Consider the following 27993-nt stretch of genomic DNA (forward strand, 5'->3'; position numbering starts at 1 on the left):
AAAGGGAGCAAACATTCATCCACAAAAAGGAAACAAGAGCTCTCAAACATCGTCTTTATAAAAGCATGTGAGCATTGGCGTTTAACCTAAACAGTAAATCTCTCCTGTGATGTCACTTCAGAGAAAAAAAAATGCAGTTCCTGCTAGTTGCAGAAACGAGACAGAACCGATCTGATATCGTCATCGGGTCCGATATTGACCACTTTGAATCATCTTAACTCGTACGCCCTCACTTTGAAGACGTTCAGACCGAAGTGTTCACAAATCGTCTCCATGAAGACATTCAGGCGAGATGGAACAACAACCTCTACACATGATCTGTCACCCTCGCTGCTTCCTGTTTGTGCAGCCAGCACAATGCAAAGCTGGGTTTACTGCATCTGTGTGCCGCTCTGCAGCTAACACCAAGCATCTCTAGTTGACATCAGTGCTTTCTGTCTCCACTCCTCACGTGTCTTCACTCCTGTGTATATTGTTTTTCTCCAATATTGAAAAGGAGATGCAACACACACTGAATAAGCCTCATTTCCTCTCTGACAAAGCAATATAGCAGATATAGCACATTTGGTAGCACCAAGGGTGGCTCATCTTAAAGGGGGTGCATGCCATGTAAACAGCGGACCCCGAGAAAAACAACGTCTGGCTGTGTTGGCGCTAATGGGGATCCAACAAAACCCCTCACCGTCCCTCTGAACACGTATAGAGTGTCTTATCCCTTCACATGTGCAAACATTAATTGTAACGGGGCTGCATGTTACCTGTCTGTCTGTCGGTCTGCTCGCGCTCTGCTCTACCCGCAGGTGATAATTAACCTGTTGGAGAGGTGGCCGATGCGCGCGACTCTTCTCCCCTGACATCCGAGCATCTGTTGCTGCTGGCAGCTGCAGCAGACACAACCCCTCTACCCTAATTTATCCCAGCGCATGAATCATCATCAACACTGATGAATGTCACTCAGTTTAACCTATACTGTAAACACCTCGCGCTCTGCTGCTGCTGCTGACACCCAGACTCTCCCCTGGGGAAAGTGTGGTATCTTCTCTGACCAACATGGATGAAGAAGGCCGCCTGGGAGCTCAGATGTGTAAACGGAGTCACCTCAGAGTTTAGCACTCTCTTGACTTTGCACAGCAACAGACCACAGCTGACAAGGTGTTGGTGCGGGCATCCCTGCTGACTGGGCAGTATTAGTTAAATCTCCCAAAACAGTGTTGCAGATTAAATGTTAGTCAACACAATACAAAGCATGTATGCTATTTGTCTTCTTTCATCACGGGGGATTTAACCAGTTCCCTGCCCATGTCGATGTAAAAACCAGGGTCCAGTCCAAATATATAACAACCAAGCGACCCAGACGATTTTAGAGAATACTGGCCTTCTGGCTTCTCTCGGTGCGTATTTACGCACAAATCTAAAAGTAATCACACCGAAACATCAGACAGCGTCACTCGCAGGGTACACACACATGTTGCGCAAAGCTTCAAATCCATTGCTCCTCCCTCTCTCTCTCTCTCTCTCTCTCTCTCTCTCTCTCCTTCGCACACCGTCTCGCTCTCTCACACGCGTGTGTCCTTGCTTTCCTACTCACCTCTCTTATCCTGGACTTTGATAGTGATTTCCACGAGTGCCTCAGTCTCTCGGTCCAGTCTCCGTGATATGACTATATCCCCGCTGTCACGGCTCACGCTGACCGGGGAGCTCTCCTCGTCGGGCTCCACGAGCTCAAACGCTGGCGACTGAAACCTCACCGGGCTCAGGTTCATCACCACTGACCCGATCCCTGCATCCTCAGACACGTTGATAAAAACTGGGTTGTCTGGTTCGAGTAGTGACCTGGACTTTCGCTCGTGCACTTTATTCTGCAGTGTAGGTTTCCGTTTCGACACGGGCCACTGCCGAGGGTTGATCTCAACAGCCACGCTCTGGCTCGTGCGAGGTGGCCACCCACGGTCTCGGGCAAACACTTCAAACTTAATCGGCTCGTCCAGACCGAGGATTGAGTCCACGAGGAGTATTTCTCCTGTTTTCGGCACCGCGTAAAAACTCCCGTTTTTAGGCAGCACAAAGTAGATAAGCTCCGCGTTCTTTCCACTGTCGTCGTCCTGCGCGCTGACTGTGTAGATGACCGTGCGGAGCGCAGTGGCATCATCCAGGCTAAGTTTCACATCAGCACCGGGAAAGGTGGGCTTGTGGTCATTGGTGTCCAGGACGTCCACCTTTATTGACGCCACCTCGGCGACCACCGGCGACTCATCTTCCCCGTCCCGGGAGAGTCCCACGCATTGCCCGCAACACAATCCAAGACTGAGTGCGTATTCAGCCCGGTCCTCCCGGTCCAGGACCCCAGAGGTCTTCAACAAAATATGCCCGCGGTTGTGGTGAGCAAAGACACGAAAATGTTCGCTACCATCTCCCAGGAGTTTAAACTGTGTCGCCGCTGATCCGGATTCCCCGGGACCGCACAGCCTGTTCGAGTTCAGGCGCTTTAACGGGACGCTCAACCCGTTGACCCGAGAGCCGGGAGACGAGTTCTCAAATACATGCCCGTGAAAAAACGGCACCTGCTCCATGGTCCTGTTCCCAAAAGCGCAAGAAACCACAAAGGGTAAAAACGCGACCCAAATCATGACTGGATACCTCACTGACTCCACTGCACTAAAGCGCTCGTTCCAAACACAAATCCATGGGTGCTCTCCTTCCTTGGGGATATTTCTCCTTTTTTCCCGATAAGATCCGACACTTCCATCAAATGGGAACGCAGATGTTTGTTGGCACAGCACTTCATCTCGACAAAGGAGAACTTTGTCTCCGTGTGTGTGAGTTGTGCGTCCTCCTCCTCCTCGCCTGCTCTCTCCTCTGTGTGCTGTCTGACCAGCAGCGCTGTCTGACTGCGCGCGTCCTAGAAATAAAAAAAAATGCCTCTTACCGCTCGAGTGCGCGCTTACCTCCGCTCTCTTCCTCGCGCTCTTCTGCGCGCGTTGTTTTCAAGCGATCTCATGTTTAATCCATCTCGCGTTTGAGTTGCTGCACCCTGTGCGCAGACGGCTTCGCTTTAAGACCTTTTTTTTTTTTTTCTTTATATATATATATTTTTCTTGGCCGCTCAATTACACTACGAATTATGCTCGTGCTTTTATCACGAGGAAACCACACAGAACCAACCGGTTTACGCATGCATTCCTAATCATCAGAGCGTGATGCATCCATTACAAAGTGATGTAGCAGTAACCGATTTTCTCCTCGAAAATGAACTTCTCAGCAGTAGCTGTTAGTGGAATCATGCTCGTGCACGCCATCAGACACCCACACTGCCACAGCCAAAAAAAAGTGCATAAGAAGTGTGCACGCGTGTGTGTGCGCCCTTTTTTGTTTGCGTGTCAAAGCGATCCTCAGGGTAACAAGTCGACCTCCCCTCTCCCAGTGATCAATGCCCAGTCTTGCACGTCTAAATCCATCACTCCCCTTTCCAATAACACGTCAGGCTATTGGATTAAAATAATGTAAAAATCAATCATCTTAAAACGCCTCCAGGGGGGAAAGGAGAAAATAAGGGGTTGTAGCTCGAAGCAGAAACTCCGAACAACTCCAGAGCTGGGTTTTTTTTGTCTCTCTGTCAATATCAAATGTAAAAGATCCAACAGCTCTATATGCCCCCTGCTGATAAATCAGATAATGTTACAGGGGTCCAAAGCAGGCTGCACCTCCTTTCAAAGCACAAGCAGAGTGATTTCTTCAGTTTCAAAAACAGCAGTCATTGGATGACACAAGCTTTGGGCTTCATATCCAAACTTTGCTCACAGTTTGATTTCGTGTGGGAGTGTATTTCCAGCGGTGTTTTGCATCCCATTTAAAATCAGGTGAGTCTGCTCTGCAGGTTTCCAGCAATGAACACAACAGCTTGGTGTCATGGGATGCATACAGTTAGGAAATTATAGATAGGTTTTACAATAATGTTACCGCAGAGAAAGATGTGGTCGATGATTGAGCCATTATCCCGACTTCACACTTCATCATTATTCTATACGTCAACAACACAGGCAGCCATGCAATACCTGCCTACAAAACAAATGACTATAAATGAGCGTAAATGTTGTATAATGTTGCTTGTGGGCTCGGCTGGAAGTTTTTTTTCCCCACTTGTAACACTTTAAACCCACCGGAGAGATGTAATGATCTGACTCGTTTAAGAGCTTTACCTGCACAGAGGAGTTTTCTTTCAAAGGTGGAAAATGCTGATCACGTCGTAATCATATCTGTACTAATTACCAAATTACTAATTATCTTAGACCACAGGCAGACCCCCCCTCCCCCCATAGAAAATAACTGACAGCAGTAATTCTTAAGAGCAATAATCAAACCGTGTTTTAATTACACCTCGTAGACCAAAGAAAATAATTTATGGTTAGGATTATTTGTTTTGTGTCAGGGGAAGTTTGGAGCTTCATGGATATGTTGTGATGTAACACCCTCTAAAAACATTATGTGGAACAGTCCATGTTTTATAATAAATACAACCTTCACATGCACGGTGCGAGATCATCAGCAAGAAAAGACAATCTGATCGACCAACAGGGGGCGCAAGAGTCAACATGACTTAAAAGTTCCTCACAGGAGCTTTAAGTTCCGTACTCAGACTTCAGTCATTTCTGTTGGTTTCTCAGTTAAATATTAGATTTATAATATATTTAACATTGGATGATAAAATCAATTTCCGGATGGGCAAAGATGTCAGCCATGAAAATGAATGAATATACAAATTGCTCTCCAGCTGCGTAATAACCAAGAGGACCAATGTTAAGGCCTTTGCACGCTGAGTCTGTTAATTGCATCTAAAATCGTTGCACTTTTAGAAACAATTACAATCTTATGTTGGGAGCATTTTTTTAAAGATTTGTTTTCTCTGTGTGTGTGAGTGTGTGTGTGTGAACGGTTAATGGACTTCAGCTTGGATTTTTCTTTTCTAGTCTTCTCACTAAACTAAGCAAATCTAAAAACAACCTTTTCAGCACATCCAGATTGTATGTAGTTTGTTTTTTTGGCAGTCTGAACACAGAAAGTCACATGAGATCTGATTTTTCAAACCACACACGGAGACGGTTTCAAATGTGATTCGAATCTGATTCCTTCAGATCCGACTCAATCTGAACGTCTCGGTCGCTTCAATGTGTCTTCTGTGTCACTCACAACGCGACACCATCGACACTAACGATGAAGAGCCATCAGGCCGGAAGTTAACTTTGGTCAGAGGAAGAAAGCAACAAGAATCAAAACCAACATGATTGTTTGAGTCAGGATTAATCACACTTCTCTGTCGTCCATTTTGCTCCTGGGTGTAACCTGATACCAGAAACCAATGTGGATCAGACCACGTCAATACAAACAGGCAGATCAGATCTGGTCACTTACAATTTGTAATGTGGACAGTCGGTCCGTTTGATCGGATTCTAATCAGATTTGGAGCATAATTAATTAATTAATAATTAGACACAGGTGAGACTAATGAGACAGGTGAGGACAATCAAGGTAATCAAGACAGGATTGAAGCACAGAGAGGCAGGACACGAGACAACACTGAAAACTACAAGTTAAACACTGAAGAAACACAGAGAGGCACAAGGACATGTTGGAAAAAATAAAACAGGAAATACTAAACAAGTAAACGACACATGAACACGACACACACGTCTAAAACAACTAAGACAAGATGAAATACAAAACTAGACAGCCATGACATAAAGTGCACCCAGTGCTTTCTATGCAGAATCAGCATCTCATCGTCACTGCTTGATGACTCCATGTTGTCTCAGACTGCGTTTTTTATATTGGACCACAAATCAGAAAAATGCACAACTGAAAAAAAAAAATGGACTCAGTGTGCAAAGATCATTAGAGTCACAGAAAACTGCTCAGTGTTCGTTTGATGACGCCGTTTTAAAAGAGCGCTCATCTTGTAGCTTTCAGCTGCAGAAAAATGTAAGTGCACTTTATTTACCATTCAGTCAAACTGATGTTTAATAATGCTGCTTGAAATAAAGATCAGTGAATCATTTGTTCATGCTGTAGGCTACACACACACACACACACACACACACACACACACACACACACACACACACACACACACACACACACAGTACACGCAATAAAAAAGCAGCAGATCACATGTCAGGTATTGCAGGTTAGACGGTCACTGATCTTTCATTATTGCTCAGATTGTGAAATAAACCTTCATTTAATTTTCTGCAGAGCTCTGGACGAGGCATCGATTAAATTAAAGACACGTTGGGTCGAGAAGTTTCAGAAGTCACAAAGTGATGATGTCCCGTCGTTAAAAAGTCCCCTGCTTTTTCTCAAGGTCACGTGAGGGCGACCACCTTCCAGCTTTTAGCAGCTGTCAGATCCAAAGAGAGAAATCCTCTCAGGTTTTTAAATGTCATTCATCTACATGGATGTTTGTTGGCACTAGAAAACTTTTTTTTTTTTTTCTTTTGAGCAAATGTTTGCACCAATATGGGGAATTGAATGATTCTACTAAACATTTGTCACGATCCCGCAGCCGCTCAGGGAGAGACGTCTCTCACAGTAATTAAACATCACATACCTCAAATAAAAAGTGTCTTTGATGCATTTACTTATCTCTCCTGATTGAAGTGAATCTGAATATTTCCCCGTCTTAATGATTTGACTTAAAAGCTCAGACGTGTATTATATAAAATGACGACTGCTCCTTTAAACGTTTGTGATTTGTACCTTGGTGTAAATAATAATGTCAGCTGGTAAAATCATTTCTTCAGTTTCTTTGTAATCAAACGTGGAAGGGGTCTCTTTGGGAGTATTTCAGGCTTGATGTGTCGTCTAATTTAAGGAGCATGAAACATTTAGTGAAAGCACTTTTGGCTGCAAATCCCCATGTTGCTATTTGTTGTGTCGTTAAACGTAATAGTGCGCTCTGTTGTGTTATTTAGATTGGATTTGTCCTGTTCTTTCATTCAACCCAATTTGAAATTGTTAAACAATCAAGCAATAAGACACGATGTTTCTTGGTCATGTCATGTGACTCATTTCCAGAGGAGAGGCAGGAACAGAAAGCCGCAGACAGATAGATGTGGTCAGCTGTTACAGCCTGACTGTGGTTTAATATTCGTCTCTGTGGCGGTGACAAAAGCCCAGCGTGCACCAGACTGAATCATCATCTGCGCCTCATCTCGTCCTGTCTCTGTGTGTGTGTGTGTGTGCGCGTGTGTGTGTGTGCGTGTGTGTGTGTGTCTCTGCCGGATTTAAAATAACCTCGATATGTAAAAAAGCCTCCCCTGTAGCGGTTTGCTCTTTCATATTGTTGTCCTGAGTCTGTCTGTGTTACATAAAGCTCCTCAGACCATCTCTGGAAGAGTCGCATATTCCAGTCGGTAAAGCAACAGATATTTTAACATACATCAGCTCTGGAGTCCGTAGAGCCCAAAATAAAATCACTGCAGAGCCACATAAAGGAGGTTTGGCAGCAAGAAGGGGAGGGTTTGTTATGATTCTGTTCAGTATAGTGCCCTCCCACTTGTGTGTTGTCTGTCTTGCTCCTCCTGGTTCTCACCCCATGTGTCTTGTTGCAATCAGCGGTGGCAGCCCAGCTGTATGTCATCTTCTCATCAACCTCCTGTCTATATATACCTGGTCTGGTCAACCACTCCCTGCCGGATTATTGTCAACACAAGTGGTAAATAGTATCTTGGCTCCCGTACTTTGTTTGACAAGGTTTTTCTTGTTGAAGATTCCTGTGCTTAACCCCTCGTGTTTTTTCCCTTGCTCATCAGCAGTTCATATTCACTCCTGCTCGCCTGCCTGCCTGCCTGTCTGCTGCTCTTCCGTTCAAGTCTTCACATCACGCGTTTTGGGAATTGAGTACTGTCACTGGGATTTCACGCACCTTCACCGTTCACTGGAGAGCGAGGACTTTGCACCTTTCACCGTACATTGTTTATTTAGTTGTTTATTAAAACGACTTGTTACACCGTACCTGTCTCTGAGTCGTGCGTCTGGGTCCAAATCCTCACCTTTGTACAACCATAACAGAATAATCCGGCCAACATGGACCCAGCCGACTCAGTTGAACAAACAAACTTTAACTCTCTGCGCCATGCTATTTCCTCTCAAGGAATCATGCTTGGACAACACGACCAGACTCTCCGTAGTCTCATGGAATCACTCCAAGTAATCTCCACAAGCCTCAATCGTGTGGAGAACCAGCTCCAAATCGTCCAACCGCCAGCTCCTACTCCTGCAGAGCCTCCTGCCCCGTCCCCCAGCCCTGTCCAGCCTCGTGAGCCATTTGTTCCGGCTCCAGAGAGATATAGTGGTAGTTTAGGTGACTGCAAGTCATTTCTGTTTCAGTGTTCATTAGTGTTTGAACAGCAGCCCTTGACTTATGCTAATGACAGAACTAAGATTGCCTATGTGTTAGGTTTACTGTCAGGTAGAGCTAGGTCCTGGGGAACTGCTTTTTGGCACAGCCCACTTACTGTGAACGCCACTTACCATCAATTCTCTGATGAGATTACCTCCGTGTTTGACCACCCCGTGGCTAGCAAGGATGCTAGCAATCAGTTGCTTAGTCTCCGTCAGGGCCCTCTCAGTGTAGCTGAATTTTCCATTGAGTTCAGGACGTTAGCAGTTGAGCTAGGTTGGGATGACAAAGCGCTACAGGGGATTTTTTTTAAGGGGCTTAACGGGGCAGTGAAGGACAGTTTAGTTGGGCGACCAGAGACTAACAGTTTGCAAGAGCTCATAACATTAGCCATCAAAATCGACAATCGACTGAGAGAGAGGCATCGTGAAAAGGGGCTGAATCTCACGTCCCAACATCCTGGCTCAGCTTCCTCCACGCAGTCAACCGCTGGTTGGTCAGGGGAAAACAGGAACCCCAGTGGCGAAACCATGTACTCTGTAACTCCACCAGAGGTACCCATGCAACTGGGACGTAATCGACTCACCCCTGCAGAAAGGAACAGACGCCTTCAAAGGAGGCTATGCATCTACTGCGGAGAGGACGGACATCAGCTAGCAAAGTGCCCTAACCGTTTAAACAACAAGCCTCACCAGTCTCAGCCGGGGTTCTGGTGAGTAGAGCTGCTGTCCTCAGTTCTCCCCGAAGACGTCTCAACTTGGAAGCTAGCATCTTTGTTGAAGGTAAACCCATTACTATGCTAGCCCTGGTTGACTCAGGCGCAGACTCAAACTTTCTAGATGTCGAGCTTGTTAAACAGGCGTGCATCAACACATTTCCTATTGCCCAGCCCCTTGTGGTTGATGCTTTAAATGGCAAGGAGCTTGCTCGTGTTACACATGAGACAGGGAACTTACCCTTGCTCCTAGCGGGTAATCACCGGGAGCAGTTAGCCTTTCATATAATGCCTTCGTCTCATGCCCCCATTGTGTTGGGGCTCCCCTGGCTTCAACTCCATAACCCTGTTATTGATTGGGCATCAGGGAAGATTATCAGTTGGAGTACCTACTGTCATTCTACCTGTCTTACTTCAGCTTCCCCTTCATGTAAAGAATCTCGCTCATCTCCTTCCGAACCACCTGACATCTCCGCAGTTCCACCAGTCTATCATGATCTCAGTGAAGTGTTCAACAAACAGAAAGCACTCTCTCTTCCACCTCATAGGCCCTATGATTGTGCCATAGACCTACTACCTGGTGCTCCCTTACCTACCAGTCGGTTGTTCAACATCTCAGCTCCCGAACGTGATGCCATGGAGACGTATATTACTGAATCTCTGAACTCCGGCTTCATACGACCCTCATCATCTCCACTCGGTGCAGGTTTTTTCTTTGTTGATAAGAAAGACAAATCCCTACGACCCTGTATTGACTACAGAGGCTTAAATCACATAACTGTAAAAAACAAATACCCACTACCACTTATTAGCTCTGCCTTTGAACCTCTCCATGGGGCGACCATATTTACAAAATTAGATCTCCGAAACGCTTACCACCTTGTCCGCATCCGGGAAGGTGACGAATGGAAAACGGCCTTCAATACTCCCCTCGGGCACTTTGAATACCTGGTGATGCCCTTTGGTCTGACCAATGCACCTGCAGTGTTCCAGGCTCTGGTTAACGATGTTCTCCGTGACCTTTTAAACCACTCAGTTTTCGTCTACCTGGACGACATCTTAATATTCTCTCGCACTCTCGACGAACACATCCGTCATGTCCGACAAGTGCTGCAGAGATTACTGGAGAACAAGCTCTTTGTCAAGGCTGAAAAATGTGACTTTCATTCATCCTCTGTGTCTTTTTTGGGCTACATCATAGAGAGCGGGCAGGTGAAGACTGATCCGGCTAAAGTTAAAGCAGTAATGGAATGGGACACGCCTACCTCACGAAAACAACTGCAACGCTTCCTTGGTTTTGCTAACTTCTACCGTCGATTTGTTCGAAACTACAGTCAGGTAGTAGCCCCACTCACCAGACTCACTTCTCCCTCTACTCCCTTTGTGTGGTCTCCAGCAGCCAAGGATGCATTTCAGGAGCTCAAGCAAAGGTTTTCATCCGCACCCATCCTGATCCAACCTGACCCCGCCCTCCAATTCATTGTTGAAGTGGATGCCTCGGATGTTGGGGTTGGTGCTGTTCTCTCACAAAGATCATCAGGTGACCAGAAATTGCATCCATGTGCTTTTTTTTTCCCGCAAACTTTCCCCCGCAGAGAGAAATTACGACGTGGGTAATCGGGAACTTCTAGCAGTGAAGTTGGCTCTGGAAGAATGGAGACACTGGTTGGAGGGAGTGGAAGTGCCTTTTTTGGTTTGGTCCGACCACAAAAATCTGTCTTACATCCAAAATGCCAAGAGACTCAACTCCAGACAAGCCCGCTGGGCTTTGTTTTTTGCTCGTTTCAAGTTTACTGTAACTTATAGACCAGGTAGCAAAAACATCAAGCCTGATGCCCTCTCCAGACAGTTTGCCACATCAGATGAGAAACCAAACCACCCTGACACGATCCTCCCTTCATCGTGCCTGGTGGCAGCTGTCACGTGGGAGATCGAGTCTGTGGTGAGATCTGCACAGAACACACATCCTGATCCGGGTGGGGGTCCTCTAAACTGTCTCTTTGTTCCAGAACCTGTCCGTTCTCAAGTCCTCCAGTGGGGTCACTCTTCAAGGATTGCCTGCCATCCAGGGGTTTCTCGTACCTTGGATCTGCTACGACGGCACTTCTGGTGGCCCACTATGAATGCAGATACTAAGGAGTTTGTTCTGGCCTGTTCAGTTTGCTCTCGTGGGAAAGCATCCCATCGTCCTCCTGTGGGTCTCCTCCGTCCGCTCCCCGTGCCTGGCCGTCCTTGGTCTCACATTGCCCTGGACTTCATTACTGGATTACCACCTTCAGAAGGTAACACTACAGTACTCACCATTGTTGACCGATTCTCCAAAGCGGCACACTTTGTTGCTCTCCCAAAACTACCATCTGCCACAGAAACTGCTGAACTCCTGACTCTGCATGTTTTCCGTCTTCATGGGATTCCATTGGACATTGTCTCGGATCGAGGACCGCAATTCACCTCTCAAGTTTGGAAGGCATTCTGTCGGGCGCTGGGGGCTACAGTTAGTTTGTCATCGGGGCACCATCCGCAGACCAACGGACAGACTGAAAGGACAAACCAAGATCTTGAGGCTGCCCTCAGATGTGTATGTGCACAAAAACCCTCTTCATGGAGTCAACACCTGGCATGGGTGGAGTATGCACACAACTCCCTCACCTCCTCGGCGATAGGTATGGCACCTTTTGAAGTTACCTTGGGCTACTTACCACCTCTCTTTCCTGCTCAGGAAGTTGATATTGCTGTCCCGTCGGTTCAAGCTCACCTACGTCGGCTTCGCAGACTTTGGAAAGTGGCTAGAGCAGCTCTTCTTAGGACCAGGGAGCGCAACCAGAGACTGGCGGACCGCCACAGGGTTCCTGCACCCAACTATGCTCTTGGTCAAAAGGTTTGGTTGAGCTCCAAAGACATTCCCCTCTGTGTGGTTTCTAAGAAGTTGGCTCCCCGTTATATCGGTCCTTACGAAATCGAAAGAATCATTAACCCCACTGCTGTCCGCCTCAAACTTCCTGCAGCTTTAAAGATTCATCCCACGTTTCATGTGTCTCAAATCAAGCCAGTCTCCTCCAGTGTTCTTAGCCCTCCTGCCGTCGCCCCTCCACCCCCCCGGCTCATCGACGATCACCCTGCCTTTACAGTCAACAAGATCCTGGACGTCCGTCGCAGGGGGCGCGGCTTCCAGTTTTTGGTAGACTGGGTAGGGTACGGCCCGGAGGAGAGGAGTTGGATCTCTCGGGCCCTCATCCTGGATGCTTCTCTTATCAGGGACTTCTATAGTGCTAATCCGGGTAAACCAGGTGGACCGCCTGGAGGCGGTCATTGAGGGGGGGGTACTGTTATGATTCTGTTCAGTATAGTGCCCTCCCACTTGTGTGTTGTCTGTCTTGCTCCTCCTGGTTCTCACCCCATGTGTCTTGTTGCAATCAGCGGTGGCAGCCCAGCTGTATGTCATCTTCTCATCAACCTCCTGTCTATATATACCTGGTCTGGTCAACCACTCCCTGCCGGATTATTGTCAACACAAGTGGTAAATAGTATCTTGGCTCCCGTACTTTGTTTGACAAGGTTTTTCTTGTTGAAGATTCCTGTGCTTAACCCCTCGTGTTTTTTCCCTTGCTCATCAGCAGTTCATATTCACTCCTGCTCGCCTGCCTGCCTGCCTGTCTGCTGCTCTTCCGTTCAAGTCTTCACATCACGCGTTTTGGGAATTGAGTACTGTCACTGGGATTTCACGCACCTTCACCGTTCACTGGAGAGCGAGGACTTTGCACCTTTCACCGTACATTGTTTATTTAGTTGTTTATTAAAACGACTTGTTACACCGTACCTGTCTCTGAGTCGTGCGTCTGGGTCCAAATCCTCACCTTTGTACAACCATAACAGGGTTGGTCTACCGGAGATCACATATCAGGAATAAGAAAAAGAAATCCAAACGGAGGGAAGAACTGAAAACGTACACTTATAATTTCAGCTTTCACAGAGGTTTAGATAAAGCCTTTTCACACATGCAGAAATCTCCTGATAAACTCTGGAGATTATCCTCACTTCACCCGGAGTTTGTCCTGCCAGACCTCGAGTATTTTTTCTGCAGAAAGTCCGAGTGGGCTCGAGCCAATAGGAGCGAAGTGATCGCTGCACGGGTCATCGAGTGTCTCTCGTGTCTACAGTCGCTGTACAGATAATTAAACCTTTATGTTTTCTGTTTGCTCGCATGTCGTTCTCCACTCTTTTGTGGATGTTGTCGTTCCATAAAGGCAAACAGTCTCCAGCTGTGAGGAGTGCAACATGAACAGCCAGGTCGGGAGAATCTCCGGAGCAGCCCTCCTGTAATTATCCGGATGTTATCCGGGGTGCATATGTGAAAACGGTTTATGAGATTAAACGTCCGCATGTTAACTCCTCGTCAGTTTTATCAGAAGGCCGAAAACAGACCACGTCAGTAATCTCTCAAATGTTACTTGTCGGCTTCCAGCGACCGTGAATTGAATGATTTTTAGATCAGAAAGTGCAGATTTATACACGATGGAGGCCAGATTTACTTTATGTTGTCTCTGATTTTCAACAAATCCTACACACACACACACACACACACACACACACACACACACACACACACACACACACATACTGGTTCCTTACAAAAACATCAAACATCTCCTGAATACACAGTTTGAAAAGGCTCAACGGCTTCCACAGACACATCTGTACTTCTCGGAAAATAATATTATAGAAGCAGGAGTGAGACAGTACAGAACTATTTTGGGAGTGTTTTCAGAGATTAATACACATTGTCTGATCCCGTGTGTTTGAGGGATTAAGTCAAAATAAATACCCCATCCGTGTTCACGGTAATGAAAGAGCACATCATCCGGGCTGACAGGGAAAAAAACCTGTTTCCCAAAAGTGATCATGTTTAGCGAAAAATGGAGCATGTATGATAAATTGGAATTTACATGTGACTCACAGTCACATGACTTTAAAAAGCAAAGACTTTGTCTCTTTTTGCATTTGCGATGTGGTTTTTGCTGCAGAGGGAGAAGCTCGGTCATGTGTTGGTAATAGATTGTAAAACAGTGAGGATCAACAGAGAGGAAGTTTTTGCAGAAAATATTCCCAAGTGTCCACTTGAGTCAGGCTCCAAAAGTCAAATATTCCCAATTAGGTCCCAAATTAAAAATCTATTTACAGTAAGGCAAATCAACGTGTTTGCAGTTCAGTTACAAAAATAAATAAATAAAATAGTTTTGCTCTGATCACAGTGCACAGGTGAGCCTAGGGCTGGAGACGACTCAGCGATTGAATTCAGATCATAATCCGAGTGATGGGCTGCTTTCTGTTGGACAGACAGGTGCCAAACACAGGTGGTAAACTAGATTGTCCTTTAAAGAGAGGAAATCTCTCAGGGGAGATCGAGGCAGTAAATGTACACCCAGGGGCGAGCGCTTCTCGTGACGACGAGTCGAGGAGAGGGGCGGGGCAGTTTGAGTGCTGTGTGCACAAGCTGCATCACACGCATGTTCTGAGGAGCTCTGTGACTTACTTAAACTGTCTGAAGAGGAGGAGGACCTCCCCCTCCCCTGTCTCTGTCTGTACAACCTCCTGTTAACAATCAAAGGTTTGGAGGCAGTGTAACGTCACATCTACTAGGACACATCACTCTTAGTTCCCTTCTCATCATGATTCAGGCACTGCAAATATTGTCATATTTAGATCTCTTGGCTGCCCTTGTCATAAAGTTTTGGCGCCTGAGACAGTGAGCAGTGAACCTGTCATCTTCTATTCATTATCATGACAAGTGACAGACTGCGCTGAGGATCATTCAAATCCATGCAGACCCACTAAATCTCAATAAAGTGGAACGTCAATCTGGCTGAGGCTCTGCCGAGCAGTTCTCACGTCTGGGTTTGGTCCCCCTAGAACAAGAACAAGCTGTTAGATTGACACAACACACACTCCTCTAACTGCTATTGATTATTCCACCCGCCCATTTCAGCAACCCACTCTTAATTCTTTTTCTATCTGTGTTGCCGTCCTCCCGCACAATCCTCCTTCGCTGCAAAACCACATTTCAATTAGTGGATTATCAGCTGTGGAGCCGCGTTGTCCCCCTGAATCAGGCTCCTTCTCAGGCCGCTTCGTTGCCGTTGTAGATGAGGACACACAGAGACGCAGAACAGATATAACATGGCTTTGGTTAATAGAGTGCTTGGCACAGAAAAATGAGGAAGGTGTGAGTTCATTATCCAGACATACAATTTCTCTCTCCCACCTGCAACAGGCCCTCCATCAGGGGAAATATCTTGATAGGACGATAAAGAAAACAGAGACAGGGAATATGTTCAGTAGCGCTTTGGAGAGGCGCCAATTGGACTTTGCTGCAAACACAATCTGGAGATCCACTGGGCTGTAAATTGGCTGTGTATAATGTCAGTGTGTGTGCTTGTGCATGCTGGTGTGTGGGAGTGTCAGATAGCGGATAGGGACATTCGGGAACTGTAGCCTGGAGCTTTAAGTCTGTTATCCAAACAAAAATATACACAGTTCCACTTTCACATTCTGGTTATTTGTGCAGATTCAGTCTAATTAGACGCACTGTAACATGCATCCAAAATGTGGATTTGTTCATAAACAAGTGGAAAAGCAAACAAAGATACCTAACTCAGTAAATATGTTATATAAGACGAATAACCTTCAGTTTTGTTTTTAATGCATCTCCTGTATTTGTGCACGTTGTGTATTCACAGATCCAAACCTTTGTCATGTACAGGTCACGTTGGTGCCCGGCCAACAACCCGACAGCAAAACCAAAGAGCTGATCGTGGACTTTGGGAGCGGACGGCGAAGGATTTACAACAGGGGTCTCCGACCTCTCATCATCTGAGAACGTTGAAAAAAATGAAAGTGGCTAAGAGCTACTAACTTGTTTTTATGGCCCAAATATATGAAAAGTGGGAAGAGGTGCTTTTACTGTCCTCAGATTCTTTGTTTTTTTTAAATTTATGAAGTCGGCGAGCTGCTGAAAGCTCCCGAGTTACCTGTTGGAGACCCCTGGAATCAGTCCAATTTACAAAGCGCACCCTCACATCACCTGTTTACAGCACTATGCAACTGTGGCAGGACGCCATGGTGTGTGTGTGTGCGGACACTAGATCAGCTAATTAACCGGCCTCTGTCCTGCTAAGACACGGTAAAGGACGGAGACAGAAGAGTATTTGACCTTGGCAGTCGACAGAGCTCTTTGGCCACTCCCAATGTTCCCAATGCCAAAGATAACATACCACATGTTATGGTGTCCATGATCCTCTGGATCAATGAAGTATCTCTCTGCACACTGGAGGGCCAATGGCTCCCTCTCTGGTCCCAGCAGCATCACTCCATTCTGCTCTGTTTCTGCCAAGTGTTTTTTTCACAGCAGAGCATCAAGCTGAGCAGAGCAGATCAACCCGGACAGAGATTCAGACAAGGGAACGCACAGAGCATCTGACCAATTTCAAAATAACACACAATATACAGAATCCTGATAGGTAACCGATCACTTTATCAACTTTACGTCAAAACAGACAAAGCAAAATGTTGTTGCTCTTTTCTTTTTTCATTGCGTGATCTTGAAGTTCTCCCAGCTTCTCACGGCTGCACTGCGCTCACACTCCAGATCCGGACCCAGTGCGGTCGGGTTCCACGGACTCTGTAGAAATGAGGAGTGAGTCAAATGGACTCACAGACCCGCCTTTCTCGCTTCCTGTTAAGAGCAGCGGAGATGAAGACAGGAGAGTTCAGCGAGACACCCAGCAAAGGTTCCTGCAGGGAACAAACATGTTTATTATCCAGACATGGTTTTAAGCAACGACATTGAGGACAGCCTCTCTGCAACAGACAAATCACTCGGTTGCACTGCTTTCATGTACTGACTAATACATCATATGCAGACTCTCCAATGTGCAGAAGAAGAACCCTATAGTCAAGACCTTTAGGCCACTGAAGAAGAACGCCAGAGACAGCTGCTGCAAACGAGCCTGCAGAGCGATGACCTTTCTTTAAACATTTCAGGAGAAAATGATTCTACTCAGAACTTTTTCCAGCCCATGCACAGAATCATCATCTATTCACTTCTGCACTGCAAATGAGTGGCAGCTCATTTGGGTTCAATTTATTTGGCAAACAGGCCACAGACCTTAGACCGATGAACGGTAAAGATGCTAAACTTGACTAAAGAAACGATTCACCAACTCCGACTAAAGAGCAGGAGGTGTCATTCACACATCCAGGCTTCATTCGTTTTTCCAGCACCCGGGCCAAGCTGGCAAACTGAAACCAACTGTCTGTGAAACTGGTTATTTCCTCAGATCGAGCTGAACAATCTGATGGTTGCGCTCAGCCTTTGTGATAGACCGAATTTGAACTTCCTTCGTCAGTGTCATTTCTCTTCTCCGAAAAGCTACAGCGGTCACTTATCATGCAGCTCAGTGCTTCACAATAAATGTCTCAAAGGAAAGGTTGTCCCAAAGTGTGCAGAGTTATTGCATTTAAACCATCTCACCCCCCCTGCATGAAGGCAGGCCTTTTTATCTTGTTGTGCTTGTGGCTGTTTGGAGCAACTATAAAGTCCTTTACCCTTAGAGGTGACAGGTCATAAGAACCAGCCTTGAGCTAGGCACAGCTTTAACTTAGCACCCATGTGCCCGTTCATCCAGGACTTTGATGAATCTAACTGAGGATACGCTCAAACCCAGCAGGGCCTCTAATAAAAACTAGTTTTATATTTAATGCCTTGTGAACGTAGCTTATCACTCCTACATCGTCTTCCAACCCATTAAAGTTTATGGGGCTCCATCACAAACTTCCCACTTGAAACAACAATGAATGGACCAATCAGCCGGGTCCCATTTCTTTTTTTTTACCAACAAGATTGCATCGCATAAATAACTGGAACACCTAGACGTCCAAGTCAATATCCATGTTCAACAACTTCATGCGTTAAGGACAGCAAAACTAAGCAGTCAAAAACATCCAATGCAGAATTCCAAAACACTGCAGTTCCTCAAATGTCGAATTGTTTCTGCTAATTCCAAAGAATCTGCTTCATTTTCCAAAAACTATTTAAGTTCCATCATTTGATATTTTTTCTTCTTGCTAAATGAAATATTGGGTTTTAATATTTAGTAAATCATGACAGTAGGTTTTAATTTAAATATTACAAAGTGTCCCATTAGGGTGGCTTTGGCTCAACGTTACAGTCGGACGTCTCCAAACTGGAAGGTTGGGGGTTCAACTCCAGCTCCTGCAGCCACGTTCAATTCAAGTTGCAAATACTTTTGATTTTCGGATTTACGATATATCTGATTTAGGGGCACACTTGTTGCCCTTCATAGAAATCAATGAAGTTGGGGCTGCTGTGGATCAGTCAAACAAAAGGTCGGGGTTCGATTATCAGCGTTGGATGTGGAAACTCGAATCTCTCCAAACCGCTCGGCCCGACCAACAGAGACACTGATAGAATCACAACTTCAAACTCCCTGTCCTCTCACTTCGGAGAATGGAACAGAAACTCAATTCTGTTTTTACTTCCCTTTAAAAATGCATGAAAGCGAATAGAGTCATTCTCCTCCTCTCTTCAATATTTAAGTGCACACGGCCACCGTTGATCCGCAGTGAATCTGTGCTGCTTCACTTGCTGCATGGAGCACCTCTTCTGTAAGTGTCCCAATATCTCTCTCTTGCTTCTCTGACACCGTCTGAGTCAGAGGAGTAATACTGTATAGATTAGCTGGTGAAAGGAACCCATATATCAGGGCTGCAGGGCCGGCGGATAATTTCCTTCAAGCAGTGCTATTGAAGATCAGCCAGCAGGAGTTTTAAGGAGAGACGTAGTTAGGCTGCTGAATTCAACCCCCATTACAGCCGATCACTCGTCACCTTTTGCTCCATGCGTGCAGTATCTCCAGGATCTCATTTTGCACTCCTTCTTCTCATCATCTGCAGCCTGTCTTTGTGGACAAGGTGAATTGGTTTTCGTTGCAAATCCCCCGTCTTTATAAGATATTAAGGACTTGCATTACTTCTCCTTTCCACTGCGCTTCTGTGACCCGAGTTTGAAACTGTCTATGGGTTCAGATCAGATGAAAGTTGTGAACTGTTTTGGGGAAATTGGGAAGATTGTGTTTCAGAGCGGGAGTGAGATAATAGCAAGTCGTCAGTGAAGAGAACCATGAAAGTATAGACGATAGATAAGCATATATGGAACTGTTCCCATCAATGGACTTTCAAGGACAATGTGCCAATGTGATAATGATTTCTGCAGCTGTAAAGAAAACACTCTGCAGACGACAATGATGAAAAATATTCACAGAGGAGTTGATGTCAAGCTCGCATAATGCAAGCTGACTGAAGGCCGAGTTCCACTTCCATGCGACCCCACGCAAAGGGGAAAAAGGATGGCGCTGAGCTCTACGTCTTTTTCAGTTGAGCTGTCTTAACAGTGTGTGACGTCAAGCGCCTTTCTGACAGCTGACCAATCAGGACGAGTCGAGTAGGTGTTTTTTATGCCCCCCCCCCTTTACAACCTACCTGTAACACCCCCTCCCCCCACACTCTTTTCTTTTTCTGATGTTAGGAAGAAACAAGTGTCAGCGCGATACGAGTCGCAGCAGACCACTGCACAAACTCTGTCATTTCTCCGGTTGCAAGATAAATAAAGGATTGATTGATTGATTGATTGATTGATTGATTGATTGATTGATTAAACACACAAACACTTTTCTGAACTGTCGGAACTGAGTGTTTTATTCTGAAAATAAACTGGTAGTTTAATGTTGTATCGGTGTCTGACGTCCCGTCCGTTCTTTTCTGTGCTAAACTGATGCGTCATGCTCAACCACAGTTGCGTCGAGGTTACAGAACACTCGTGCAGAAGAGCTCAAAATACGCTGAAGGTCCCTTCAACAGTCCTACAGATAAAAGATAAAAAAATAAAATAAAAAAAAAGGCTCTTAAATGTTTGTACTTTGTCAGTAGAGCTGCAGCTATCGAATATTTTAGTAGTCGAGTATTCTATCGAATATCCTGTCGATTAATCGAGTAATCGAATAAATCATACTTTTGCTTAATTAAGTTTTAACTCGTCTCGGGTCGTCCCTACAAACCTGCTTCTTTGCAGTTACCGTGGTAACACCTGCTTGTTACAGCCAACCACCTCTGCTCTACAGCTGCTGATGATGCTCACCATATTACTGACAGGGTCCCAAATAAACTTTCTGATTCACTGGTCAAGGCGGCAGGTAAATTAAAAATACAGGCCAAACATGTTTTAATGGCTGAAATAACAAATACTGTTCTGTGTAGCCGACACATCTGTTACAGTACATTTAATTGAGAAAGCATTATGTTCTGTTGAATCAATCACAGAATCAATCATTATGTCAGATCAGGAGATTGAGAAACTTTAAATATATATTTGCTAAATTATTATTCCACAAACAAGTTCTGTCTTGATTTAGCTTTGAAGACATTTCATATAATCAGCGTGTATCTCTGTCTGCTCCTGCAGCGCGTGCATTCAGCGCGCTCACAGACTACAGAGACCATAGACATACAGTATGTCTATGACAGAGACTGTGAGGACGTTGCTATCGTTATGTTAGCTGCAAACACGGAGAGAGTGAACGGAGAAAAGCCGACCGTTTGACCAGATCACGTGTTCCCGACTGGCTCGTCTGGATCACGGATCAACTGTGTGCTGACTAAAAGTTAAAAGGGGCGCGCCGCGCTCGCGTGTGCGTGTGTGCGCGCGTGTGCGTGTTGAAGTGTCTGTGTGTAAGAGAGAGGAGCAGGTAGCTGCTGCTACATTAAACGTGTTTTATACTCATACCAAAGTTTTGATGACGCAAAAAAATAAAAAATAAACTTAACGAAGCCTCGAGGCAGCGAAAATTCCTCGATGAATTTTTGTAATCGAATTATTCGAGTTATTCGAGGAATCGTTTCAGCTCTATTTGTCAGACAAGTGAACAAGATCCAAAATGGCTTCCTTCATGGTGTGATTCGGAAGAAACACCTGATGAACCATGTCATGTTTTTTATGCCTTTTTAACTTATTTTGTTAATTTCTTGTATAGCCCGTTGGTCAGCTGTGGTTGTTTTAAAGTTATTGATTAAATAAAGTTGGATTGGATTGGAACCAATCGATGGAGCGAAATGCGTCCCAAGGTTTGAAATCTCCAGCAGGACTGGACTGTACGAGCACAGGACTACGGTGCTCCGCAGTCTTGAACAGATAAAGGTCAAAATGAAATAGTGTGTACTTTGGGTTCCTCGTGGCTGTGCTGCAATAATTAAGATTCAGTTTGTGTTTACAGAAACATAATGCTGCACAGAGCAGTTTGTTCAAAGTGTTTGTGTGATTGCTTCAACGATAATTTCTCATTATAATCTTCCTTACACAACAATTCACTCGGTTTGTTTGTGTGAGTGATAATTTGTTTACGACTCACCTCCATAAAAAAATGACCAAACCAATTACAAATGCGACTCTGCTTATTCCCATCATTCTGCAATGTCAATTTAAAAATGCATTATCGGCCCGACAAATTCTAACGAGGCCAATGAAGCTTAAAGCAAACTGGTGTGTGTGTGTGTGCGTGTGTGTGCGTGTGTGTGCGTGTGTGTGTGTGGATGAATTTACCGCTGGGTGATTGTGTCTTTTTCCTAAAGTGGCCTGGTGTTGGCTGCACTTAAAGTCCTCCATTTTGACTCTTCAAACTTTATCCCCCAAATGTTTTAAATGACGAGTCCATGGCATGTTGTGCTCTGAGCCGTTCTGTTTAATTGTTCGACACACTGATGACGGTGCAAACAGGATTTTACTTGTTTGACTGATGTATGAAAGCTGTCAGGCCGACGTTTTCATTCATTAAAGAACATATCTCTGTGAACTGTCCTGTAAAAAGAGGCAGATTTATTGATGTATTGTCTCTGCCCTGTTATATGAATAACATATTGCCACTAAGCAATGAAATTCTTTGGCTTCACCTGAAAGTGCACACAGCTAAAAAAAAAAACAACAGAAGAAGAATTAAAAAGTCTCATTGTATGGTAAGAGTTATTTACAGGTAGTAGCCTCAACATTATAAATAGATATTTCAGGAACATAAATGATTACTGTACAGATTGAAATGTAAAATACTGCAGAATATTGGTGTGTGTGTCTCTGCACATGTAGCTGCTGTTGACTGAGAGACACTCGTTATTAGACTAAATGTCCCACAGCTGAGCGCACACAGCAGGTGGAGCTTTGTCCACTTAAGACCACGGTGGAGGAATTGTTGGAGAACGTGCTTCACAAATGTTCAGAGGGACTGAAACTGTTCTGCTTTTTCTAATTATTTAGCAAGAGTAGTGTGCAGGATTTTCTTCTTTTCATGTGAGAGACTTTTTTTTAAATCAGACAAAGTAGAAGTAGCACACACACATTTCCTGTCTGGATTTAGTGAATAGAAGAAAGTTTTCCCCACCTCAAAGCATTTTTTTGTCAGACACTCAGAGTTTGATTTACATACAGATTACTATGCAGCTTTTGCACTAGCTTAATCTTGACTGTTATTGTTAGAATGAGCAGTTAAATAAGTCTGAGGCTTAACCCTGCACATGCACACACACTTTATCCACGTGTGTCCAAACAGTCTGGGTCCACAGGACGGGTGTGGGGGCGTCGGGTTAACGTAGATGAGCCACAATGAGGAGCAAAACAACTTTCTGGGCGTGTTTGCACTTGAATGTCATCAACTTGATATACTTTGTGAAGTGGACCTCGATACAAAGCCGATCACTGGAGCAATCTGTGTGCCATTGTAGGGTCAAATTTAGGAGAAAGCCGTACTGAGGCCTGAGCCAGAACAGCCGAAGCTGGGACTCCCGATATAAACACTTTGTTGCTCAAAGTCTGAGTTGATATTCAGGTTTGTGTTCCACAAAGTCAGGACCAGACGACGGCAAAGTCTGATCAGTTAGCTTTAGCTTTTTATCAGTAGTTGTCACGATGCTTATTGGTAGTCAGAGACATTGTTTTATTAGACAGGGCAGTTTTTTTCCCATGGTGAATATTCGAATTAACATGTTTTTGTCCCTCAGGCTGTTAGCAGTCTTTATTCCTTCTCTGTCCATCTCAAGGTCTTGATACCTTCAGCCTTCGCTGTCATCTGATGCACCTGCTTACTCACTCGTACAGAGCTGACACTGTGCAGGCTGAGCTGCTGTTATCCTACAGGCTGAGCTCTTCACATGCACAACAGCTGCAGGTGACACAGTTTATAATGTGCTCCATTCTAACTGAGGTGAAACATTATTAAGACAGAGTTTAATGAGCAACATATGATTTCTTGTGACAACACAATACAAGTAAAGATCATTACAATATAGATATATACATGTCTACAGGAAAAGACACCACACCATTCAGGAAGCTGTTAGTGAACACAACCCATTCCTCGGGAGTTCCCCTTTAAAGTCCTGTGTTCACTGAATGTTTTTATTTTATTTTTTTAGTGCTAGCGTCTTTCGTTCAACTTTTTAGAGAGGGGCATGTCTTTTTTTTAAAATATCTGATAATCCCTGATTTTTTTTTCCAACCTCAGGATCATGTCTTCTACCCACATCCTCTTCGCTCCATGTCTGATCAGGAAATATACAATAAAATGGAGCAGTGTATGTCCAGCGTAGTTGGTTGTTTCTTGCACTTGGTGGACGCCTCACGGTGAACTCACACAAGCTGAGCTGTCCCGTACCGTGCTCGAGCGTTTCTTGACCTTTTTGATTATTTGTAATGTGACTTGTTAGAGAGAGTACAATAACTCTAGACCACGTCTGTGAGTTATAGTCCTCTTTGCCTGAACATCTTGTGCACACTGATCCATGAGAAGCATAGAAATGAAATGAATGAAATAAAATGTCCTTTGCAACATGCATGTTTAGTTTGCAACCGTGACCTCGGCCTCCAATTTATTCATAACTTTACAATGGAGCATGTAGTGCAAGGACTTGAATTAATCAGCTGTGTGAAGTTCATGTTCTTTGGACTTGTGTTTTATCGAGAGCAGAGCTTATGCACACTGAGTTACCGTGATCTGTAATATGCTTTGCACAGGTTGGACAGGATAAGATAGTAGACTGTTTATGTTCAAACACTGTGTGAATTCATTTGTGTTCAAGTGGCTGAGAGGCTCACGCACACGTTCATCACTTCCACACTGTTTCATACCGGTGCTCAACGGCTTATGCTGGATACTGGTGAAAGCAGCCCATGATGACGTCTATGTGCCTGTCAATGCTGACCAGATCTAAAGTCTGATGTCTCTGGTCTATTGACTGTCCATGCTCCTGTCAGAGCCATGCGATCATCTAACCAGATGCTGTTGGATGTTCCAAGGTGCCGGCTGAAAACCTGAAGTGACAGAGCCTTTGCTGTGGCTGCTCCCTCTCTTTGGATCGCCCTACCTGTTAACATAAGAACTGCTCCAACCATGGAGAACTTCCAATCACTGCTAAAAACCCTCCTCTTTGCTCTGGCCTTTAATACAAGCTGAGCTTGACATCTTGACATCTTTTTTCTGTCATGCTCCTGTTTATTGTATTTTGCCTGTACAGCACTTTGGTTAGCCAAGGTTGCTTTAAATGAGCTATAGAAATAATGTCATGGTTTGGTTTTGTCTCTGTGTTTCTTCTTGTTTAAGTTTTCATTCTGTCCTTAGTGTTATTTGTTTCCTCGTGTTGATCGTTTCCCTTGTGTGCTTTAATGTTTCCTTGTGTTTACTTCAGTCTTTAGTGTGTTTCCTTGTGTCCTCCTATGTTGCCTGTTAGTTTATTTCCTGTGTTTTAAGTCTTGTCTTTAGTGTTTCCTGTTTTAGTTGGTAATATCTGCTTTAGGTGGTGGTGTCAGTGTTGGGTTTTACTTTGTACTTGTCTTCAGTGTTCTGGTCTTGTGTTCTTTGTTCCTTGTGTTTCCCGCCTTTGTGATTACCCTGATTGTCCTCACCTGTCTCGTTAGTCTCACCTGCATCTGATTACCCCTTGTCTATTTAGTCTCTGTGTTTGCCTCAGTTTCTTGTCGTGTCTTGTCTTATGTTGGTTGTCGTGGCCTGTGGTTCTTGTCCCTGCTCCCTGTGTTTTTTCCTCGTGGATTTTTGGATTACTGTTATTTAAGTAAGTCTTGGTTTTTGAGTTTTTGCCCTTTTTTGTTAAAATAAATAATTTAAGTTTTTTTTCTGCAATTGGGTCCTCCTTCTCCTGTTTCCTACCTGCTAACACGTGACAAATAAAGCTTGATTAAAGTACTGCTGCAAACAAAACAAGCAGAGCACGTTCCTTTTTCTTATTTGCTCCTTCTCTCACTTCTTTATAACTTCTCATTTGTCCAACAGGAAACATGTGTTCAAAAAGCTTTCACCCTCAGACCGCACAGTGACAGTGGAGACAGGTGCATCTGTGACGTCATGAAAACCACACGAAGGGAAACATAAACCAACGAGGCAGAATTCAAAGAAGAAGACTGAAAAAAAGGTTTCATCTTATATTGTCCTAAAAGTCCTTAATATATTCATGACAGACCAGAATGCATTGCTTCTCATTAAGCATCTTACAGTGATTTGGGCTCACCTGGGCACCAGGATTGGTTTTCAGGCAGGTCAGGAGGATGCATTGCTTTACAAATGCAAATCTTCACATTCTCTCAAGGATACTCTTGCACAGTCCTTGAAACTTGCTTTTTAAACTTTTAATCCTGGACTGAGCCAGATTGCTGGAGGGGAGATATTTTTGGGGTAGTGGGCTTCAAACTCCTCTGGGACTGTCCTCCCCCTCCTCCCTCCTCCTTCCGCCTCCTCCTCCTCCTCATCATCATCGATGTGATGGGACTGTTGTTCTGCCTAAGTAACTCCATTTGGCCAATTAGCCCAGGCCAGGAGTTGATCCTCTATTATTTTCCTCCCCTCCTCTCGGATGAAACAAAGTCAAGCTGAGGCATTTGTTAGCTGATTATACTACCGTGACATTCAACTGCATGACTCTGTTCAGAGCGACAAAACCTCATAAAACATGTAGAGGAACGAGAGCCGACAGTTGCTGATAGATTGAGGGGGAGTGGGGGGGGGGGGGGGGGGCAGAGACGGCGAGAGGACTGAGTGCCTTCGCCCTTGGCTCCATGCGGCAGTTTTTACAATAACAATTAGAGTGTGTGAGATATAAAAGCTAATGATCAGGTCTGTCATATTTGCATATGCAAAGAGTTGCGGGCTGATTGCTCGCACCAAACGGCGCTTAGAGAGCGTAATTAGAGAAGTCTGGCGGTGGTGATGTCGACAGCCAGAGCAGTGGAGAGATTTCCTCTTAATGAGGCTTGTCACAGTGCGCTCTGCCTACAGTCTCTGCTCCATGATCTGACACACACACACACACACACACACACACACACACACACACACACAGACGAACTCACCCTTTAACCCCTGTCTGTAAGAGCTTGTAACCCAGACAAGAAGTTTTCATGTGAATATTTACATGGAAGGGTAACGCCCTCTCTTTAAACACTCACAGGAATACACACACACACACACACACACGCAAACAAACACACACTCATACACATGCATAGACACACACATTTGAGGTCAAACCACACAAACCCACGCACACATGTAATTACGCTAACTTGTCTAATCAGGAGATTCAGGCTCATCACAGGATGTGCTGACATTAAACAGCTTCTTCTTCCACTTTGTGCTTCTTATAAAAACGGTTTCTTTCAAAGGCTTCTGCTGGCACTCACATTTTTCATACATTTTATAGATTTGGAATTTTCCCTTTTCCAGATGTTTTTCTTTTCTGTTCACTCGTTGCTTGTTACACTTTTTGCAGTTTACACCCAACAAACAAGAGACCAAAAAAAACCTGTCATTTCTTCAGCTGCAGGGAGTTTTTATTTATTTATTTTTGAACACCAGACTCATGAAGCTGTGAGACCTGTACGCACGCTTATAAACTCCTGCAGCCGGAACGTTCTGTGTGAAGTTTTGTAAACAAGCACCAAGCTCGCTCCCGTTCTGTTTCCACTGACGAACAACACACCGCTCTCGGGCAGCGTTTCAGTCTGCTTGGGCGTTCTCTGTCTCTGCTTCCTCTTGCAGAATTAATTGGCCGTGCTTTGTGTCGGTTTGAACATCATTCAGGTGCTGTACATGTTCACGCTGTGAGTCGGCGTGCTCGTGCTGGTGCATGAGTTGTACCGCGCCGAAGCACGCCTCTTCTAAGAGTGTCAAATAAACTGGACTTCAGCGTGGTACGACTCGCCTGTAGTGTGAGAGAGACTTGTTGACATGCACATTTCCCAGTGAGGGAGCATGGAGGCTCTCTCGCTGTGGTCGACCATCACGGTCCTCTGGCTCCACGTGACGTCTCCTCCGTCACAGCCCTTTTGAAGTAAAGTCGGATTGATTGGCTGTTTATTATTTAGCCCTGCTTTCCCCAGAGGGCTCGATGAAGACGAAGGAGGGGACATTAACATTTACAGAGCAGCGCCCGTCTCACGCACAAGAACATGTCAAATGTACCAAAACAGACAAACGAAGGCGGCCACAGCGTCTTTGTTGCATGAATATTGACGACAGTAAATTCTGCCTTCAAACAGCCATATTAGCCTATTTACGCATCTCTGTAATACCTACCCCTTTAAGCAAAGATAACCAGTGGTACTCCAGGAGCTTTATCCAGGAGCTTTATCCTCCGGGGGGCATCGATTTCTCTCCCTCCTTTACCTTTATCAATCTGTCTCTGCTACCCTTTACAGCCCCTCACTCCCTCAATCCATCTCTCTGTCCTCTCCTTCCCCATACATTCTGCCTTCCCTCCATCT

At 45.0% G+C, this 27993-nt stretch overlaps 2 protein-coding genes across 2 annotated transcripts in view; both read right to left on the minus strand.

Annotated features, from left to right (window-relative positions):
- The window catches only part of LOC306821220 (neural-cadherin), a 243339-nt gene extending 240444 nt beyond the window's left edge, over nucleotides 1-2895 (minus strand). Inside the window, exon 1 of the mRNA XM_079339503.1 lies at nucleotides 1589-2895. Coding sequence (XP_079195629.1) covers nucleotides 1589-2627 — 1039 coding nt within the window. The 5' untranslated portion in view covers nucleotides 2628-2895. The remainder of the gene's footprint in view (nucleotides 1-1588) is intronic.
- mtss1lb (MTSS I-BAR domain containing 2b) overlaps nucleotides 1-27993 on the minus strand; it is a 223060-nt gene that overhangs the window by 45137 nt on the left and 149930 nt on the right. The gene's annotated exons all lie outside the window — the stretch shown is intronic.

The sequence above is a fragment of the Symphodus melops genome (assembly GCF_947650265.1).
Source record: "Symphodus melops genome assembly, chromosome: 3".
In the NCBI taxonomy this organism is placed as follows: Eukaryota; Metazoa; Chordata; class Actinopteri; order Labriformes; family Labridae; genus Symphodus; species Symphodus melops.